Source organism: Heptranchias perlo, chromosome 12 (genome assembly GCF_035084215.1).
Source record: "Heptranchias perlo isolate sHepPer1 chromosome 12, sHepPer1.hap1, whole genome shotgun sequence".
In the NCBI taxonomy this organism is placed as follows: Eukaryota; Metazoa; Chordata; class Chondrichthyes; order Hexanchiformes; family Hexanchidae; genus Heptranchias; species Heptranchias perlo.
The window spans coordinates 63,563,551-63,586,000 of record NC_090336.1 but is presented as its reverse complement, the minus strand read 5'-3'; the positions used below and the strand labels follow the sequence as shown (position 1 = coordinate 63,586,000).

General features: G+C 44.3%; 1 protein-coding gene across 1 annotated transcript in view; it reads right to left on the bottom strand.

Annotated features, from left to right (window-relative positions):
• The window catches only part of syt9b (synaptotagmin IXb), a 75,984-nt gene that overhangs the window by 31,217 nt on the left and 22,317 nt on the right, over nucleotides 1–22,450 (bottom strand). Inside the window, exons 2-3 of the mRNA XM_067993597.1 lie at nucleotides 6,662–7,013; nucleotides 4,228–4,771 (exon numbers count right to left, since the gene is read on the bottom strand). Of these exons, the coding sequence (XP_067849698.1) occupies nucleotides 4,228–4,771; nucleotides 6,662–7,013 (896 nt within the window). The remainder of the gene's footprint in view (nucleotides 1–4,227; nucleotides 4,772–6,661; nucleotides 7,014–22,450) is intronic.

Here is a 22,450-nt window from a genome sequence, read left to right as displayed (position 1 = left end):
GCAATGTGATAATGACCAGATCATCTGTTTTAGCGACGTTGATTGAGGGATAAATATTGGCCAGGACACCGGGGAGAACTCCTCTTCTCTTCTTTGAAATAGTGGCCATGGGATCTTTTACGTCCACCGGAGAGGGCAGACGGGGCTTCGGTTTAACGACTCGTCTGAAAGACGGCACCTCCGACAGTGCAGCATTCCCTCAGCACTGCACTGGGAGTATCAGCCTGGATTATGCCTGATTACATCATTGGAGCAGGTTAAAATCAGAATCGGCGCAAAATAGGCAGGAAATTGGCGAGTAAGTCACCTGGCACATTTTAATTGTCCACCCACCTGCGTTCCGCCATGTGGATAGGATTAAAATGCCCCTTTAGATTCCAAAGGCTTCACCACAATTTTTCACATGACAGTGATAGGTCGAGAAAGAAAGGATTTGTACTTATACGGCACCATTCACTTCCTAAGGACGTCTCAAAACGCCTCACAATCAATTAATTATTTTTAAAGTGCAGCCACTGCTGTTATGTAGGAAAATGTTGCAACCAATTTGCGCACAGCGAGGTCTCACAAACAGCAAATGAGATGAGAGACCAGTTAATCTGTTTTGATGGCAGCTTTGGTTTATTCCCTCATCTGAAAGACACTGGCACCTTCATCAGTGAGACTTGAACCAACAATCCTTTGACTCAGATGAGAGTGAAACAAAGAAGAAAGAACTTGATTTATATGCCGCCTTTCACAACCTCAGGACATTCCAAAACGCTTTACAGCCAAGGAAGTACTTTTTGAAATGTAATTATTGTTGTAACGTAGGACAAGCAGCCGCCAAATTGCACACAGCAAGGTCCCACAAACAGCAATGTGATAATGACCAGATAATCTAATTTAGTGATATTGGTTGAGGGATAAATATTGGCCAGGACGCCGGGGAGAACTCCCCTACTCTTCTTCGAAATAGTGCCATGGGATCTTTTACGTCCACCTGAGAGTGCAGACAGGTCCTCGGTTTAAAGTTTCATCCGATAGATGGCACCTCAGACAGTGCAGCACTCCATCAGTGCTGCAGCAGGAGTATGCTTAGATTATGCCTGATAACATCATCGGAGCCCGTTCTGCATATTTAAAGACGAACCAACGCCAGCTTCTATTTATATTTATACTTAAATGGTACCTTTCACTTCCTAAGGATGTCCCAAAGTGCTTCAGAAATCAATGAATTACTTTTGAAGTGCAGTCAATGTTGTTATGTAGGAAAATGTTGCAACCAATTTTCACGCAACAAGGTCCCTTCCAAGGATTGCCCCTCTGACAATGCAGCACTCTTTCAGTCCTGTGATTGCAGAGACAACCTAGATTATGTGCCCAAGTTCTAGTGTAGGGTTTGAACCCACCACCTTCTGCTCAGAGGTGACAGTGCTACCAACTCAACCACTCTGAAAATGGCATTCATTTTACTAACTGCACCTCAAGATGGAAAATGGTCTGAACTATCAATACTATACAAGCTAAATGGTGAGGACCTTTCAAAGTCTATGCACTCTTTGTATGAAATCAAAAGATTCAGACAGTTTTCAGTAACTCCACCATTTCCTTCACAATCCATTGATTTAATAGAGTTCTATTCTTATATATTTTTTCTGGCAATGGAAACATAACAAACACACTGCAGAATCTGCTCACGTACATTGGATGAGGGCCAGCATTTGAGCTACATATGACCAGGGCAAAATAGGTAATAATAGGTAAGAATCTGTAAAATGGGTCAGATCGGCACTAGATGGGATCTTAGTGCCAGTTTCGCATGTTTCAATGCTGACACCTGCAAGGGCAGAACTTCCGATGTGAAGTTAACAAGCGACTGCTCAATGTGTTATTTTTAAGACACTTCTTATTTTAAAAGAGATTAGCACTTGTCTGAAAGAATAGAGTACCAGTGTCTGGTGGAGTTGTAGTGAACTTCAGTGATCACAATGTGTGTAGTGAACATAAGAACGAGGAGCAGGAGTAGGCCGTACAGCCCCTCCAGCCTGCTCTGCCAATTAATCAGATCGTAGCTGATCTTTGACCTCAACTCCACTTTCCTGCCCGATCCCCATATCTCTTGATTCCCCTAGAGTCCAAAAATCTATCGATCTCAGCCTTGAATATATTCAATGACTGAGCATTCACAGCCCTCTGGGGCAGAGAATTCCAAAGATTCACATCTCTCTGAGTGAAGAAATTCCTCCTCATCTCAGTCCTAAATGGCCGACCCATTATCCTGAGACTATGCCCCCTAGTTCTAGACTCTCCAGCCAGGGGAAACAACCTCTCAGTATCTATCCTGTCAAGCCCCCTCAGAATCTGGTATGTTCCAATGAGAGCACCACTTATTCTTCTAAACTCCAGAGAGTATAGGTCCATTCTACTCAATCCCACCTCATAGGACAACCCTCTCATCCCAGGAATCAATCTAGTGAAACTTTGTTGCACCCCCTCTAAGGCAAGTATATACTTCCTTAGATAAGGAGACCAAAACTGTACACAGTACTCCAGGTGCTACAATTGTAGTAAGACTTCCTTAATCTTGTACTCCAACCCCCTTGCAACAAAGGCAAACATGCTATTTGTCTTCCTAATTGCTTGCTGTACCTGCATGTAAACCTTCTGTGTTTCGTGTACGAGGACACCCAAATCTCTCTGAACGCCAACATTTAATAGTTTCTCACCATTTAAAAAATATTCTGTTTTCTACTCTTCCTACCAAAGTGAATAACCTCACATTTCCCCACATTATACTCCATCTTCTTACTCCACCTTCTTGCCCACTCACTTAAACTGACTATATCCCTTTGGTTAGTAGTTACATTATAGATTTTTAAAAATTCATTCTTGGGATGTGGGCGTCACTGAAAAGGCCGGCATTTGTTGCCCATTCCTTGTTGCCCTGAGAAGGTGGTGCTGGGCCTTTGTCTTGAGCCGCTGCAGTGTTACGGTTTGATACAAATGAATGCCTTGCTAGGCCACTTCCGAGGCCAGTTAAGAGTTAACAACTTTTTTTTTAAGGGTTCTTTTCATGGCAAATAGGCAGGTATGATCATCGCCAAAATAAAACCCATTCAGAAATAGCCTTTTCTACGTCTATTTAAATATGATGGTGGGGGGGAGGGGGCACCCATCGGACACAAGTATCCCCCGTTGGACATTACTCTGATATTCAGAGCCGGTGCTCCAGTCTCCGCTCGCCGGGACTGTCTGGAGTGAGACCCTAACCCAACCCTTCTGACTCGGTGGTGGGAATATTACCCCTGAGCCAGTGGTCACTGCATCTGAACGCAAGCTGGATGTCAACACGGTATTTAGAGACCATGGGGGTGAAAATTTGTCCGGACCCATTTTCAGGCCCCGCAAGCAGCACGTGTCCCAACCGAGAGGCCGGAGGCCGGCCCCAAATTGAGCCGCGGGGTCTCCTGAGCATTTTTCTTTTGAATGAGCTCCTGGCGCCTGTTGTGCCTCCATGGGCAGCTCATGCATTGAGGAGGCTGAATGTCAGGCCTGTTGCCTTGCCATCAACGGGCCAAAGGTACGTCCCGGGATGGAGGCTTGGAGCAGTGAAGAGGGGGTGCGATCGCGCTGACTGTGGAGTCAAGGGGGAAACACTCCTGCTCCTCCCCGGCTTCATAGGAACGTTTTTTTATAAATGTTGTTCAATTTTTAAATAAACTGATCTTTCATTGGCGCCAATTGCTTAGGTCAATGAAGATTCTGGAGTGGGACAGATCAGACACCTACCCTACTCATCGCAGCCCAACTACAATGAAGGGACCTATAAACAGATGTTAGGCTCCTCATTTTCATATTTAAGGGGCCTCATGTCTGTTTTAGGTGGCCGCCAGAAAATTGGCCTGACCCAATTTTAGGCAGGACGTTTTTCAGGTGTGCTTGGGGCACAGGACGTTACACCCATTTTACAGTCACAGCAAGGTCCAATTTCTACCCCAATACTGTAGTTACTATATAGTGGCCTTGTGAAATTACTTTCCATTGGTCACTTCCATACTTGTTGCTGGCTGGACCTTCTAGGAACTAGTCAACGAATGGGGTTAAGAGTGTTTCTTGGCCGACCTTTCGTGTTCTCAGACTACCTGGCACTTCCGCTTTACACCTCCCACCCCTGCCAGAAGCATGACTCGCATAACCAGTTCTTTTGTCTTTCAACGGCAGAGTCAGGAGGTGGGTCACACTTACCGACGTGACGTGGTGAATGTCCTTCCACAGCATGGTTTCTCGGGGGAAGTCAGACAATTCGAGGAAATTGTCGACGGCCACCTGCCCGATCACATCATGCCTAGAAAACCTGTCAAAGTCATACACGCTGAAGTGAAGCTTCCTGTTGGCCAGCTCGTTGTAGGGGACAGAGAAGAGGAAGGCCTCGTCGAAGACGGGGTTGAGGGTTTTGCGGTGGACTTTAGTTTGGTGTTTTGTTTTGCGGTCTGGGAGCAGATATATCTTCACATAAGGGTCGGAGGTGCCGGAAAAGTCCTTTGCCGGCAGGTTGACCGCTTTGTGGATTTTGACGATCAGCTGTTCCAAGTCGCAGTCGTACTTCAGCACAAAGTTAAGTTTCCCGCAGGTTTGGTTGTTCCGCCGGCCGTCCTCAGTGTCCACCGACCTTTGCTTGTACAACTCAGGCTTAATCCTCCCGATGTCTATCGGCTTCTCCTGCCATTGGTACTGTTGGATGTCAAAGTCCGGGTTTGAGAGGTTTAATTGTCTTCTTATGGAGTTGTGCCTATAATCAAGAACAGTGTCTTTCAGTGGAACGCTATGAAATGCATGTGGCCCCCCACCCCCCAAAAAAAATCTTGGAAAGCAAATTTTGCCAGTTATGTTGATAGAATCAATCAATCATAGAATCAATAAATCATAGAATCAATAAATCATAGAATAAATCAATCAATTATAGAATCAATAAATCATAGAATCAATCAATCAATCATAGAATCAATCAATCATAGAATCAATTGATTCTATGATTCCATGATTGATTCGTGGGATCATATAATCATACAGCGGAGAAGGAGGCCATTCAGCCCATCGTACCTGTGCCAGCTCTTTGAAAGAGCAATCCAATTAGTCCCATTCCCCCCCCCCCCGACTGCTCTTTTCCCACTTAGCCCTGTAAATTTTTCCTTTTCAAGTTGTATATCCAATTCCCTTTTGAAAGTTTAAATGCACACACATTTACAACAGAGAACAGGGTCGATCGCCTACCCTGATTTCATCATCAGCAACAAAGAAAGTCAGATTAAAATAGTTCCCTGGTTGACCATTTTATGGAGTAGTCGTTGTGAAGTGGTTTTGCTTTTTTTTATTCTCAGGATGTGGCCGTCGCTGGCAAGGCCGGCATTTATTGCCCATCTCTTGTTGCTCAGAGAAGGTCGTAGTGGGCCTTCTTTTTGAACCACTGAGTGGTTTGACACAACTGAGTGGTTGGCTAGGCCACTTCAGAGGGCAGTTAAGAGTCAAGCGCCACGTTGGCATGAGACTGGACTGTCGCCCAGGACGTTGGGAGAACTCCCAGCCTTTATTTGAATAGTGCCTTGAGATCTTTTCACATCCACCTGAGCAGGTAGATGGGGCCCTCGATTTTACCTCTTTTCCAAAGGACAGCATCTCTGAGAAGACCGCACTCTCTCGGTTCTGCGCTGAAGTTGCTGGTTTCTTTTCTATATATAATTTTCACTGCTCACTATAACTATAAAGTCCTTCCCTTCACTCTTTTCTCTCATTGCCTTCCCATGCTCTCCACCAACCATCATAGGCTCCGGTTCACGACTTTTTACATAGTCGCCATTGAATCCCACTGTGCAACTGGTTGTAGCTCATTAGGAACTGGGCTACCAGACACCATTTGGCTCTTAGAACATAATGTGTTGCTCTGTTTTGTATTTTTACCAGAGAATTGTGAAGACTCAGTCAAATAAGACGTGATTTTGACTGACAGATCTTCTCTGCTATCTGAACTTACAACCATCTGCCTGGGATTCAAGTACGCCAGCAATTCAACTTCAAGCTATTTTTGTTTACTCCCATCTTTAGCCATTGTTTTTTCCTTCCAGGGCTTTAGCCCCTCCCCATTCAGCTTTACCCTGGAACTAGGGTCGCCAACTCTGGTTGGACATATTCCTGGAGGTTTCATCACATGACCGCTTGTCTCCAAACACCCCGCCCCCACACTCCCACCATTGGTAGCCTGACGCGTCCATTGTCACGGAGCACAGCCTTCCCGCAGCCAATCGGAAACCGAATAGACTCTTCATTTTACCCGATTGGATGATTCTTGACTGTCAGTCAAACAGCATTTTTATCCATGTCCAATATTTTTATAACGATAAACAAAAGTGTTCAAAGAAAAAATTTTTAAAAACACAAATTTTTATTGTCCCTATGATTTTTCCCCTGGGTTTTGCTCGCATCTGTGTCCTGGAGATTAGTCTTTAATTCCTGGAGACTCCAGGGCAATCCTGGAGAGGGTTGGCAACCCCTTGCTGGAACTCTGGTTTATGAGTTACACATTATTGGGCTTTTTAATCAAATCCCTAAATTCAGCAGTCTTGGAATCCAGTCAGAGAGTGTGATGATATGAACGTCTCCCTCTCAGGTATCTTTAACCACTGACCTTGAAGATGACGTGGGCTCCGTGACTTGCCGATGCATCCGCACGTTATGGGCGCAGTTCTCCTTGTTCCTGGACTGGGTGTCCACGGGGATATCCGGGGAAGTGTGGCTGATCTTCATCGCGGACTCTGGATAGGAGGCAGGTTCTGTCATGAAGTCCTCACTGTACTCGTGTCCATCTGTCTCGTTATCAGTGTAGTGCTGCTGGTCCTGTTGGCTTTCCTTGTGGTTGGATGATTCGCTACGCTCACGCCACGGAATCCAGCACAGCTTCCAGGAGACGAAGAGCGAGACTCCAAAAAGAGCGAGGCCACAGGCGGTCACCACCAGTGATAGTAAACTAATGGAAATATCTGAAAAATCGAGAAACATCTCTTGTTTAGAACCATCTTTTAATTAGAGTCATGGAATCTTACAGCATAGAAGGAGGCCATTCAGCCCATCGTGCCTGTGCCAGCTCTTTGAAAGAGCAATCCAATTAGTCCCACTCCCCTGCTCTTTCCCCATAGCCCTGCAATTTTCTCCCCTTCAAGTATTTATCCAACCCCTTTTCAAAAATTACTATTGAATCTGCTTCCACTGTCCTTTCAGGCAGTGCATTCCAGATCAAAACAACTCACTGCATAAAAACATTTCTCCTCATCTCCCCTCTGGTTCTTTTGCCAATTATCTTAAATCTGTGTCCTCTGGTTACCGACCCTCCTGCCAGTGGAAACAGTTCCTCAATTAAATACAACTAATCATTACAAATTCTGCTACATATTTTAAAACACACAATGAAGACAAAAAATGTGTTGAGAAACATAGGTCTTCAAAACAGTTGCTACTGAAGTAAAACAAACCTGTAGCCTAAAAATAACTCCTGGCGGTATTCACGGGGGAACACTCAATTTGTTTGTCTGACATTCTCCTTCTGTTATGTCAGCACAGGTGTTAATTCATTTATTTTAAATGGATTAGTGTCATCAAAAAATAGCATCAAATAACAACAACAACTTGCATTTTGGCTGATCTGTACCTCAACTCCATTTACCCGCCTTTGCTCCATATCCCTCGATACCCTTACCCAATAAAAATCTATCGAACTCGGTCTTGAAAATTTCAATTGACCCCCAGCATCCACAGCCTTTTGGGGGAGAGAGTTCCAGATTTTCCACTACCCTTTGTGTGAAAAAGTGCTTCCTGATTTCATTCCTAAATGAACTAGCTCTAATTTTAATGTTATGCCCTCATGTTCTGGATTCCCCCAGATTGGGGTGTGGAAGGAAACCCTGATGAGTGTTGGGTTAATGGATTAAAAGAACAATACGCGTCAATTGCACAATCAGTGGAGTCCACTGAAAACCAGAGTGCAGCGAAGTTACTAGTTGAGGAGCAAAGACCCTTAGGCTAGAGTTATACGGCAGCCAGTCCAAACACTGGTGTGAGAGCCTTTTACATTCCTTGGCTTCACAGTGTACTCAAATTTCAAACCGGGACCTGGTCCATAAATTATATTGCCACATATTCATTGATTTGTACACCAAAATTGCTTTGTGTCAATGCGTGATTGGCAGTATAACTGCCGTCTTAACCCTACAATTGCAGGACAGAGGGAACGATTGTTATAAGCCCCATGCTGGCATTACACCGAGAACAGATTAAAGGTGCTGTCTTGATAATCCCAGTTTGTGTTTGTGTGTAAGTGATTAGGAGGGATTAATGATAGCATTGCAACCTTTAGTTAGGTGAATTATAACTTAATTAATTACAGACTGCTCTTTGTGGCTGTACTACTATATTCTGTTTTGTGACTGCTCTTCGGAGTCCATCTATCCATTTGTTTGGTATCATATATGATAATAATGCATCATTTCTAACGTCTTTTCACAATAAACCAATGCTGCAATGCTGAGCCCAGTACAACTGCCATCATAATGAGAGTCAGACCGGAGAGATAAATCCAATAGATAGAGAAATACAAACACATGATTCAAGCACAATTTGAGGTCTCACAGTGGCACCGCAGTAGTAAAAAAAACAGTACCGAGTTGTCTTATGGTGGAGAACATGAATGGAGCAGTCGCTGGGGGCAAAGGGGAAAAGGACTAGACAACCTGGGAGCACAGAGGTCACAGTGTTGTGGTTACGTTATTGGACTAATAATCCAGAGAACGTGAGTTGAAATCTCACCATGGCAGTCTGAGGATTTGAACTCAGTTGGAAGTAAAAAGCTGTTATCAGTAAAAGTGACCATGAAGCTGTTGGGATTATTGTAAAAACCCAACTGGTTCACTAATGCCCTTTAGGGAAGGAAACCTACTGCCCTTACCCAGTCTGGGCCTATATATGACTCCAGTCCCACATCAGCATCGTTGACTCTTAACTGCCCTCTTGCCTCGCAAACCATTAAGTTACCACCACCTTCTCAGCGCAACTAGGGATGGGCAATAAATGCTGGCCTTGCCGGTGATGCCCACTTCCCGAGGATGAATTAAGAAAAGGACATGAAGCAAAGTCCAGGCAGCGGGTGGACTGCAACAGAGTCTGCTAGACAGGTGTGGTAAAGGAGCAATGCATGAGAAGTCTCAGACTCCTCACCATGGTGACGGTGAATAAGTTGTGCCTTATTTCATGAAGATACACATGGATAATTAGCAATCTGAAATGCAGTGGGAAGGAAAATGGAAACTTTTATTGGGCAAAAAAAAATCAAAAAAGTGAATTAATTTAATTAACTAGGCAGTGCTTTTGGTTTACGTCAGGCGTACCTCAGTTGGTAGCACTCTCGCCTCTAAATCAAAAGGTCGTGGGTTCAAGTCTCACTCCAGAGACTTGAACAATAAATCTAGGCTGACATTCCCAGCACAGTACTGAGGGAGTGCTGCAATGTCGGTGGTGCCTTCTTTCAGATGAGACATTAAACCGAGGCCCCGTCTGTCCTCTCAGATGGACGTAAAAGATCCCTTGGCACTATTTCAAAGAAGAGCAGGGGAGTTCTCCCTGGTGTCCCTCAACCAATATCACTAAAAAATAGATTATCTGGTCATTATCACATTGCTGTTTGTGGGACTTTGCTGTGTGCAAATTGGCTGCCGCATTTCCTACATTACAACAGTGACTACACTTCAAAACTACTTCTTTGGCTGTAAAGCACTTTGGGACGTCCTGAGATCATGAAAGGGCTCTATAAATGCAAGTTTTTCTTTAATAATAAATAAAAACAGAAAATGCTAGAGAAGCTAAGCAAGTCAGGCAGCATCTGTGGAGAAAGAGTTAATGTTTCAGGTCGAAGACTTTTCGTCAGAACTAGAGTTCAAGTTCAAGTTCTTTCTTTCTTTGTGTGGGTGACTCCAGCCATTACCTTCTGTTCTGTGGGCTTTTCTTTGTTATGCATGTGCCTTACTGTAAAGTGCGACTTGAATTGAATATGTAGCACTTGTGGGTGGCTGCAGATCACGTCAATGACTAGCCCAGCAGTCTTCTTCGCTGAAATCACTATCATCTCATTGCCTCTGAAGGCATGATGACACAGAACTGCTAAAGACACGATTGCCAAATGGCTCCTTCTTTGTGACTCTGTGCCTACCATTGGCCAAGGCGATCTATTCACAAACCCTATTGATGGATGTAAGCAAAGAGTGGTGAGTATTATAAAAGTGTTGCGATCCTTCCGACATGGATGCCTGCAGCTGTTCTCCAAGCCAGTTAAAGTTGGCTATGAGTAAGCCTTGGGAGTTTAGATTCAAGGCCTTCCATAGCCTCAAGAGTACTCGTGAGAGATATTCCTATTGTGCGTATGTGCTGCATCACAGAGGTCTCCACTGAAGATGCCGCCAATGTTATTCCCAGAGATTAGTGAGTCTCTGGAATGCGTTGCCGGCTGGTGTGGTGGGTGCTTACTCTTTGCATTTTACCTGTTAATGTTGCAGGACTATTGATTTATGCACTTCTGTCAGCAAGGTTAGATTTTCAACATGCCACCCGGGCACAACACTGGCATTATGGATCAGCCCACCCCCATAATAGAAATTAATGGAAATTGGGGTGGTCTCTGTAATGGGCGGCTGATCCACAACGCCAGTTTCACGCCCGAGCGGCAAGTTGGAAATCTACCCCTGTGCTTCCTGAAGTAAATAAAAACACTTGAAAAAGTGATATTGCGTATCCAAAAATGTTTTACAGATTAAAAAAAGTAAAAAATGACAGTGGAAAATAAAAGGGATTGTACAGAATTAGATTCATTTCATGCGTGAGAATAATAAATGATTTATGAAGTATACATTATGAAGATATGACTTAAATCTCACAACTGGGCAAATCTGATAACTCACAGAGACAAAGTGAATTATGGTTAATTCTAATAATGGAAATATAAATGATATCCCATAGATATTTGTGCTGCATTCCGTTTTTACCATACATTAAAAATTCATTACCTGGAATTACATAGAATGTAAAGCACAGAAACAGGCACTTCGGCCCAACTGGTTCATGCCGGTGTTTATGCTCCACAGGAGCCTCCTCCCCCCTCCCTCTTCATCTGACTCTATCAGCATAACCTTCTGTTCCTTCCTTCCTCATGTGTTCATCTAGCTTCCCCTTAAATGCATCAGTGCTATTAAAATAAGGTAATGCTAATTATATTAAGAGACAATAAAGCTTGGCTCAATGGTGCATTATGTCAGCTTGGCTCAGTATGTCGCACTCTTGCCTCCGAGTCAGAAGGTTGAGGGCTCATAGGCCCCATTCCAGAACTTGAGCACATGATCTCAACTGACCCTTTTGCACAGTCTTGAGGGAGTGCAGCATTTTCAGAGGTGCCATCCTTCAGATGAGATGTCAAACTGAGGACCAGTCTCTCTGTTTGTTCTGCTGGTACGGGCGGGACTATTCAAAGAAGAAGAGGGAATTCCTCTGCTCAACATTTCCCCTCAATTAACAACACTAAAACAAAACTGGTTCACTGCTCATTCATCTCATTTGTGAGATCTTGCTGCATGCAAAGCAGCTACTGCATCATCTGCATAATGGTGACTACACTTTAAAAGTAAGTCATTGTGTGCAAAGCACTTCTTCAGAGAGAGGATAAGACTATTTACATGGAGGCCTGTCTTTCATTACCTTCTGGATTGTGTTTTTATTCTAGTGCAGTTTGAGTGTTAATTAGATTATTGCTGCACCATGCACATTAAGAATGTATATGTTTAAATATTTATTTTGACTGGGCTTTCAAAGGAAAAACATTGTTCCAGTAATTAGAATGTAATCTTGTATCATCTCCATGACAATGAACATACTTAAACCGAGAAATAATAACAGAAAATGCTGGAAACACTCAGCAGGTCAGAGCAGCATCTGTGGAGAAAGAAACAGAGTTAACATTTCAGGTCGATGACCTTTCATCACAACTGGAAGAAGTTAGGGATTTAATAGTTTTTAAGCAAGTTCAGAGCCAGGGAAAAAAATTGGGGTGGGGGGGGTGGGGTAAGGAAAAAACAAAAGGGCTCCACCTGAACCAGAATGAGACCAGAGTCCTAGAGGAAAGGATAAATAGGGCAGTGCACGAGGCTTTAAAGTAGCAAGATGTGGGGAGGGATCGGGGAGTATTAACAAAAGCTTCAAGATAAAAGAAACAGGAGATGAGTGTAAAGGTCAGACCAGGGTAAGGAATGAAGATAACATAAACGGTCAAGGAACAAATACTGTTATAAAACAGGAGTATAAAAGGACTGTTAAAAATAAAGTAAAAAGAACAACTATTAAAGATGAATTAAACTGCCTGTACAGCAATGTAAACAGCGTCCAAAATAAAACACAGGAACCGGAGGCAATAATCCATAGCGAGGAACTAGATGTAGTAGGAATAACTGAAACATGGCAACATAAAGAACAGGACTGGCAACTAAATATCGTAGTATATAAGATAATCAGAAAGCTGAGGGAAGGAAGAAGGGGGAGGGGTGGAGTAGCTGTACTAATTAGAGATAACATAATGGCAGTAGAAAAAAGGGACATCACCAACAGAAGGATAGAAACAGAATCCACGTGGATTGAAATAAAAGATGAGAAGGGATCGATCAGTCTAATAGGGATAAAATATAGACCACCGAAACTACAGACCACCGAATAGTGGAAAGGAGGTGGAGGAAGAAATATGTGAAATTAGTAAAGGACATAGAATAATAATCATGAAAGATTTTAACTATCCCCAAATAAACTGACAAGAAGAGGTAAGTAAAGGGGTACAGAGAATGGAGCTGTTGGGCTGGGGAATGGCCTGTTTCTGTGCTGTACATTCTATGTATTTCTATATAATTGTGTAATTACAGAGGCACATCAATAGGATCGATTACAATTTTACTTGTAGAAGTTCAGATCTACCCTAAGGGAGGGCCAAGATCCTAATGGGATTTCAGCAGCAGGAGAAAGAAAAGAGAAAAAAACTTGCATTTAAATAGCGCCTTTCACGACCTCAGGACATCCCAAAGTGCTTTACAGCCAATGAAGTACTTTTGAAATATAGTGATTATTATAATGTAGGAAATACGGCAGACAATTTGATCACAAATAGCAATGAGATAATAGCTCCCACAAATAGCAATGAGATAATGACCAGATAATCTGTTTCAGTGATGTTGGTTGAGGGATAAATATTGGCCAGGAGACCGGGGAGAACTCCCCTGCTCTTCTTCAAAATAGCGCCATGGGAACTTTTGCGTCCGCCTGAGAGGGCAGACGGGGCCTCGGTTTTACATCTCATCTGAAAGATGGCACCTCCGACAGTACAGCATTCCCTCAGCACTGCACTGGGAGTGTCAGCCTGGATTATGTACTCAGGTCTCTGGAGTGGGACTTGAACCCACAATTCAGAGGCGAGAGTGCTACCACTGAGCCACGGCAGAGGGGGAACTCCAGAGCGTGGGGTGAAAAGGGCAGAAGGCACAGCCACCTGTGGTGGGGTGAAGGGAGGTTGTGATGCACAAAAATCCTGAGTCAGAGGAGCAAAACGTTTGGGGGGCGGGGTTAGGACTGAAAGACGTACAGAGATATGGAGGGGCAAGTCCGTGAATGGATTTAAACAAAAGGATAACAAATTTAAATTTGAGGTACTGGGAGCCAATGTAGGAAAGGGGTTATAGGTGAGCGGGACTTGGTGTGGGATAGGATACGGGCAGCAGAGTTTTGGATGAGCCAAGTTTTGTGACCACAAACTTGGTTGCAGCTTCCAGTGCTGAGTATATTGCGGAGAAAGATGTGAGGGAGGTTGAGAAGCGAAAAAGGCTCCTGAATTGCAGCAGACATGACTAAAAAGGTGATAGGGCTACTGCAATTCAGTCAGCTACTTAGGTGTAGTGATGTAACCAGTGCCTGTCAAGACAGCAGCTCACCATTGTAGCATAAGAACATAGGAACACAGCAACAGGAGTAGGCCGATGGCCCCTCGATCCTGTTCCGCCATTCAATGAGATCATGGCTGATCTGTGACCTAATTCCATACACCTGGCTTAGCCCCGTATCCCTTAATACCTTTGGTTAACAAAAATCTATCAATCTCAGATTTAAAATTAACAATTGAGCTAGCATCAACTGCTGTTTGTGGAAGAGAATTCCAAACTTCTCCCACCCTTTGCATGTAGATGTGTTTCCTAATTTCACTCATGAAAGTCCTGGCTCTAATTTTTAGGCTACGTCCCCTAGTCCTAGACTCCCCAAACAGCAGAAATAGTTTCTCACTATCTACCCTATCAGTTCCCCAAAATATCTTGAAAACTTTGATCAAATCACCCCTTGGTCTTCTAAATTCCAAGAAATACAACCCTAGTTTGTGTAATCTCTCCTCGTAATGTAACCTTTGGAGACCAGGTATCATTGTAGTAAATCTACGCTGCACTCCGTCCAAGGCCAATGTATCCTTCCTAAGGTGCCCAGAACTGAACACAGTACTCCAGGTGTGGTCTAACCAGGGTTTTGTATAGCTGGAGCATAACTTCTACCCCCTGGTATTCTAGTCCTGTAGATATAAAGGTCAGCATTCCATTAGCCTTTTTGATTATTTTCTGTACCTGTCCATGATATTTTAATGATTTGTGTGCATGGACCCCTAAGTCTCTTTGAACCTCCACTGTCTCCTTTTTAAGTCCAAAGTGGATGCCTCACACTTGTCTACACTGAAATCCATTTGCCAAAGTTTTGCCCATTCACTTAATCTATTAATATTTCTCTGTAATCTTATGCTTCCATCTACACTGCTTGCAATGTTGCTTACACTGTCTACAATGCTGTCAGTCTTTGTGTCATCGGCAAACTTGGATATGTGGCTCTCAATCCCGTCATCTAAGTCATTAAGAAATACAGTGAATAGTTGAGGCCCCAACACAGATCCCTGTGGGACACCACTAGTCACATCCTGTCAATTTGAGTACCTGCCCATTATCCCTACTCTCTGTCACCTGCTACTCAGCTAATTTTCTAACCAGGTGAATAATTTGCCCTCAATTCCATGAGCTTTGACTTTAGCTAACAGTCTTTTATGAAGGACTTTATCAAATGCCTTTGGAGAAGGCCATTCGGCCCAACGTGCCTGTGCTGGCTCTTTGGAAGAGCTATCCAATTAGTCCTACTCCCCTGTCCTTTCCCCATTACTCTGCACATTTTTCCCTTCAAGTATTTATCCAATTCCCTTTTGAAAGTTACTGAATCTGCTTCCACCGCCCTTTCAGGCAATGTATTCCAGATCATAACTGTGTAAAAAAAGTTTCCTCATGTCACCTCTGATTCTTTTGCTGATCACCTTAAATCTGTGTCCTTTGGTTACTGACCCTTCTGCCACTGGAAACGATTTCTCCTTATTTACTTTTATCAAAACTGTTCATGATTTTGAACACCTCTATCAAATCGCCCCTTAAATTTCTCTACTCTGAGAACAATCCCAGTTTCTCCAGTCTCTCCACATAACTAAAGTCCTTCATCCCTAGTACCATTCTCATAAATCTCCTCTGCACCCTCTCTAAGGCCTTCATATCCTTCCTAAAAAGTGTGGTGCCCAGAATTGAGCATCACACTCCAGCTGAGACCTAACCAATGTTTTAGAAAGGTTTAGCATAACTTCCTTGCTTTTGTACTCTATGCCTCTATTGTAAATCCCAGGATCCCTTATGCTTTTTTAACAGCCTTACCACCTTCAATGATATGTGTACATACACCCCCAGGTCTCTCTGTTCCTGTACCCCCTTTAAAATTGTACCATTTAGTTTATAACCATGGAGGTTACCATTGAGCCATTGACCCATGAAGTTGTGCAATGGTTGTCCACCAACTGCAACCGGTGGTCTGAATGGTTAAGCCACGTGAAGCTTGCGGACACCCGTAGGGTACACCTCCGGAGTCCGCCTCTGGACTGTGTACAACCGCATTAACGGCTAACTGAAGCTCTGCTAGAACTGAGGAAAAAACAGTCACTTCAGGCAAGAACATAAGAACATAAGAAATAGGAGCAGGCGTAGGCCGTACAGCCCCCCTCGAGCCTGCTCCACCATTCAATAAGAGCATGGCTGATCTACTACCTCAACACCACTTTCCCACCCTATCCCCATATCCCTTAATTCCTTTAGTGTCCAAAAGTCTATCAATCTCAGTCTTGAATATACTCAATGACTGAGCATCCACAGTCCTCTGGGATAGAGAATTCCAAAGATTCTCAACCCGCTGAGTGAAGAAATATTTCCTCATCTTGGTCTTAAATGGCCAACCCCTTATCTTGAGACTATGCAAGTTCATGAAGGTCTCATTGCTCAGCCAGCTTTGCAAGCAGACGCTATAGGGCAAGGTTTCCCAATCCATGCCTTGAGCTCGTGCATTTTGGAAAACTGCGGGGTGTATTACCCATTATTTTCTGAAATGTGTCTGCAACAGATGTGGAACTTTGCTAGAGAGTCGGAAAATCAATCCTTATTATTTTCATTTAGAAATATTGCCAATAATGGACCTGCTGATTGTCGTCCCTGTATACATTTGCTGCATACTGGGTATGTTTCGCTTGGTCTTAGGACAACTAACGCTTTACTTTTGGCACAGAGAACGAGAGACTACAAGATACAGCAATATTGAATTCAGGACATTAATACTTGCATTGTTGGTTGTTCAATGTGATTTTGCTGCTGCATTTACTTCTCGTGTGTATTGTACCTCTCAGTGCTGGTTTTCAGATGTAAACTTCTACTCAATGTTCCTCTTGTTAAAAGAGCAGCACTGGTGTATAGCCAAATGCAAAACTTCAGCAACAACTTGCATTTATATAGCGCCTTTAATGGAATAAAATGTCTCAAGGCGCTTCACAGGAACATTCTCAGAAAAAATTTGACACTGAGCCACATAAAGAGATATTAGGACAGGTGATCAAAAGCTTGGTCAAAAAGGTAGGTTTTAAGGAGCATCTTAAAGGAGGAGAGAGATTAGTAAGGTGGAGAGGTTTAGGGAGGGAATTCCAGAGCTTAAGGCCTGGGCAGCAGAAGGCACGGCCGCCAATAGTGGGGCAAAGGAAATCGGGATGTGCAAGAGGCCAAAGTTGGAGCAGCGCAGAGATCTCGGAGGGTTGTTGGGCTGGAGGAGGTTACAGAGGTAGGGAGAGGCGAGGCCATGGAGGGATTTGAACACAGGGATAAGAATTTTAAATTTGAAGCATTGCCGGACCAGGAGCCAATGTAGGTCAGCGAGCAGATGGGTGATGGGTGAACGGGACTTGGTGCAAGATAGAATATGGGCTGCAGAGTTTTGGATGAGCTGAAGTCTATGGATGGTGGAAGGTGGGAGGCCAGTCATGAGAGCATTGGAATAGATGAATCTGGAGGTAACAAAGACATGAATGAGGTCAAGAAGGCCTGCTACCTGTATCGACAAAGACCCAGTGCTTTTGATCAAGTAATTTTTTGAGGTCTTGCCTACTGTCAGGGGCAGAACTACATGATGCCAGAGAACTGCTACCGAGGGGAGTGCCAACTGGCTGCTGATTTGCTACTCGACACATGCCATTTATGGGAGTGTCTCTCCTAACAACCTCCACTGATCTGTATGAAAATAGAACTGTGGGCATCTATGAGGGTTCAACATAAGAACATAAGAACATAAGAAATAGGAACAGGAATAGGCCATATGGTCCCTCGAGCCTGCTCCACCATTCAATAAGATCATGGCTGATCTTCAACCTCAACTCCACTTTCCCGCTCAATCCCCATATCCCATGCTTCCCCCAGAGTCCAAAAATCTATTGATCTCAGCCTTGAATATACTCAACGACTGAGCATCCACAGCCCTCTAGGGTAGAGAATTCCAAAGATTCACAACCCTCTGAGTGAAGAAATTTCTACTCATCTCAGTCCTAAATGGCCAACCCTTTATCCTGAGACTATGCCCCCTAGTTCTAGACTCTCCAGCCATGGGAAGCAGCCTCACAGCATCTACCCTGTCAAGCCCATTAAGAATTTTATACGTTTCAATGAGATCACTTCTCATTCTTCTAAACTCCAGAGAGAATAGGCCCATTCTAATCAATCTCTCCTCACAGGACAACCATCTCATCCCGGGAATCAATCTAGTGAACCTTCGCTGGACCCCCGCTAAGGCAAGTATATCCTTCCTTAGGTAAGGAGACCAAAATTGTACACAGTACTCCAGGTGTGGTCTCACCAGGGCCCTATATAATTGCAGCAAGACTTCCTTACTCTTATACTCCAAGCCCCTTGCAATAAAGGCCAACCTACCACGGTTACATGTAACCATCCCTAAGCAAGCTGAAGCTGGCCATGACTGAATCTTGAAGTTTTGACTCCAAAGGTTATCTAACAGCAGTGACGGGAGATGCCCCATCTGTGCCTATAGCCTGTGTGGGTGAGGCCTCCCTGCAGTTACCACTGGTGTTGCCAGATGCTCAAAATCAGATGTCGGTGGGCATGTGTTAAATCACTGATTTTACAACCAATTATTAATTGCATTTAATGGGAAGCTAGATACACACGTGAGGGAGAAAGGAATAGAAGGATGTGCTGAGAGGTTTAGATGCAGTAGGGTGGGAGGAGGCTCGTACGGAGCATAAACAGCGGCATAGACTAATTGGGCCGAATGGCCTGTTTCTGTGCTGTAGACTCTATGGGGAAAAATTGGATCGGGCCTGTTTTTGGGCGGGAGTAGCACGATCTGCTATTACCCCACACCCAATGGTCCCTGCGCAGGCAGGACGAGATTTTTGTCAGGCCTGAAGACTTACCTGCAATCAGCGTTGGAAATCAGCGTTGAACGAGGATTCCATGCAATTCTCACCTTCCACCAGCAGGGGGAAGCTCCAATCTCTTAAAGGCAGGCTGTCTGTTAGAAATCTCTTAAAGGTAGCTGGTACCTGTTATTTGCTGAATATAACAGCCTGCTGTCTGCACAGAGTCAAAACGGAGATCAGACATCGCACACATAAAGCACAGATGCAGGTCCCATCCCTATTTTTACATATTGATGAGTTATGTTAAAACATTGAATAAAGGTTGCGGACCACTAAATCCCTCATCCTTCAATCTGCATGCCAGACCTCACCAATCTGCCGATCTGAGACTCCATGTACCAAGGTTCTCTGCTGATGTGCCAGAGGCCTTGGTGCAAGAAGTGGACAGAAGGAGGGACATCCTATATCTGCCGGGGGTGGGGGGAGCAAGAGGCCCTCCAGATATACACCCAAAAGGTACTGGGAAGCAGTAGGGGATGAAGTCAATGCCAGGCACACAGCATCATGAACATGGATGCAGAACAGGAAGAAGTTCAATGCTTTGACACGAATGGTCAAGATGAATGAGGTCAACTGTCAAGTGGCATCTCCTACCAACTACACCACTAGCCGCATCCTTTGCTCCATGAACTACATCCCCCATCACCCGCATACCAACAAACTCTTTCCATCAGTACTCAACACTCTCACCCCTACACATTACCAACATTGCAAGCTGCCCACCCACAACTCACAAGCCACAAACACTGGCAGCTATTCAACCATGATAGGCACATCACCCAGACACAAGTCCCGCTTTCTTGCAGGAGAAGCTGGCACATATCAGGAGGCAGCAAGTGGTGGTGGCATTTTGCCCCTCGAGCCTGTTCCACCATTCGATCAGATCATGGTGGACCTGTGACCTAACTCCATATACCCGCCTTAGCCCCATATCCCTTAATACCCTTGGTTCACAAAAATCTATCAATCTCAGATTTAGAATTCTCAATTGAGCTAGCATCAACTGCAGTTTGTGGAACAGAGTTCCAAACTTCTCCCACCGTTTTCGTGTAGAAGCATTTCCTAACTTAACTCCTACACGTCCTGACTCTAAATGTTAGGCTATGTCCCCGCGTCCTAGTATTGAAGGCGAGGAGACCTCCAAAAACAGTTACAAATGTCTTGGCAGCAAGAAGCAATAATCCAGCCACTAACCTGTAAATCCTGCATGGTCCCTTTAAATAGCGCTCGTGAGAGGTCCTCCAGGCACTCTAAAACACGTTCAGATGGTCGGGGTTAAGACTGTGCGTTGAGTTAAGTCCCAAAATGGTGTCTATCACTTTAAATCAGAGTTGTACACTGATTGAAGCCATTTTCTCCCTACTTTACATGATTCCAGCGTTCGTTATCTGAGCCTGTGCTAACTCCTATACCAAGATGGCGTCCGGCGCACGTCACGCTGGAAACGTGCGTACGCATCCAAGACGCCATCTTGGATGTCGGAGAGGCTGGGTAGCGCCAAAACAACGGGCGCTGCACACCCCAATTTAGCGCCCTATGTAACTATGTAATTGGATAGTTGGATGAAAACATAAAGCTGAAAGCCCCAGTGTTTCAAAATGTCTAGATTTTAAAACCTTTTAAATATGCTTTGGAATGGGCGCTCAAGGCCATAGTTATTACCCATCCCTTGATGACCTGACTTTATCGGGGTTATTTTTATAACTGGGTGCCTTGCTAAGCCACTTCAGAGAGTATACAAACCATACAGTGTGGGACTGGAGTCACACGTAAGAATGGCAGGTTCCCTTCCCCAGAAGAACATTCGTGACTAGTTGAGTTTTTATGAAACTCCGACACTTTTTAAAGAAGGTTTCCCCATTTGGATCTCCTTCAAAAAAAACCAAACAGTGCCCCTGCTGGCTCCATGTGTCAATGCACTGCCTGGTTTAACACAGAGCCATGGAGACTAGGAATGTCCCAGGGTCGATTTCCTGTTTGCACAGAGTTAGCTGACCCCAACCGATGGTCAGCAGTAGGGGCATTACCACTGACCCTAGGGCTAGAGAGGGAAAATGAGGCAAGGCTCCTACTACTGATTGCTGGCGTATGTGTGGATCTTGGCCGGGGGTCGGGGGGTGGTGGGGAATAGGACTATACTTGGCTGTTTTACCTTACAGTTGATTATTGTTCCATCATAGCACTCATGGCAGATGGCGGCAAATATCTGGCTGTCGTTCGGTTGAGACGTCATTCAAGTCCCAATCCAAAGACTTGGGCACAAAATCTAGGCTGACACTCCCAGTGCCAATACTATGGGCGTTCTGCACTGTCAGAGAGGCAGTACTGAGGGAGTGCTGCATTGTCGGAGGTGCCATCCTTCGGATGAGACGTTAAACCGAGGCCCCATCAACCCTCTCAGGTGGACATAAAAGATCTAAATGCATTATTTCGTAGAAAAGCGGGGAGTCCCAAAGCACTTCACAGCCAATGAAATACTTTTGAAGTGTAGTCACTGTAGTAATGTAGGAAACGTGACAACCAATTTACGCATAGCAAGATCCCACAAACAGCAATGTGATAATCATAGAGAATCATAGAAGTTTACAACATGGAAACAGGCCCTTCGGCCCAACATGTCCATGTCGCCCAGTTTATACCACTAAGCTAGTCCCAATTGCCTGCACTTGGCCCATGTCCCTCTATACCCATCTTACCCATGTAACTGTCCAAATGCTTTTTAAAAGACAAAATTGTACCCGCCTCTACTACTGCCTCTGGCAGTTCGTTCCAGACACTCACCACCCTTTGAGTGAAAAAATTATCCCTCTGGACCCTTTTGTATCTCTCCCCTCTCACCTTAAATCTATGTCCCCTCGTTACAGACTCCCTGACCTTTGGGAAAAGATTTTGACTATCTACCTTATCTCTGCCCCTCATTATTTTATAGACTTCTATAAGATCACCCCTAAACCTCCTACTCTCCAGGGAAAAAAGTCTCAGTCTATCCAACCTCTCCCTATAAGTCAAACCATCAAGTCCCGGTAGCATCCTAGTAAATCTTTTCTGCACCCTTTCTAGTTTGATAATATCCTTTCTATAGTAGGGTGACCAGAACTGTACACAGTATTCCAAGTGTGGCCTTACTAATGTCTTGTACAACTTCAACAAGACATCCCAACTCCTGCATTCAATGTTCTGACCAATGAAACCAAGCATGCTCAATGCCTTCTTCACCATCCTATCCATCTGTGACTCCACTTTCAAGGAGCTATGAACCTGTACTCCTAGATCTCTTTGTTCTATAACTCTCCCCAACGCCCTACCATTAACGGAGTAGGTCCTGGCCCGATTCGATCTACCAAAATGCATCACCTCACATTTATCTAAATTAAACTCCATCTGCCATTCATCGGCCCACTGGCCCAATTTATCAAGATCCCGTTGCAATCCTAGATAACCTTCTTCACTGTCCACAATGCCACCAATCTTGGTGTCATCTGCAAACTTACTAACCATTCTGCAAACTTACTAACCAGATAATCTGTTTTTTTAAAGTGATGT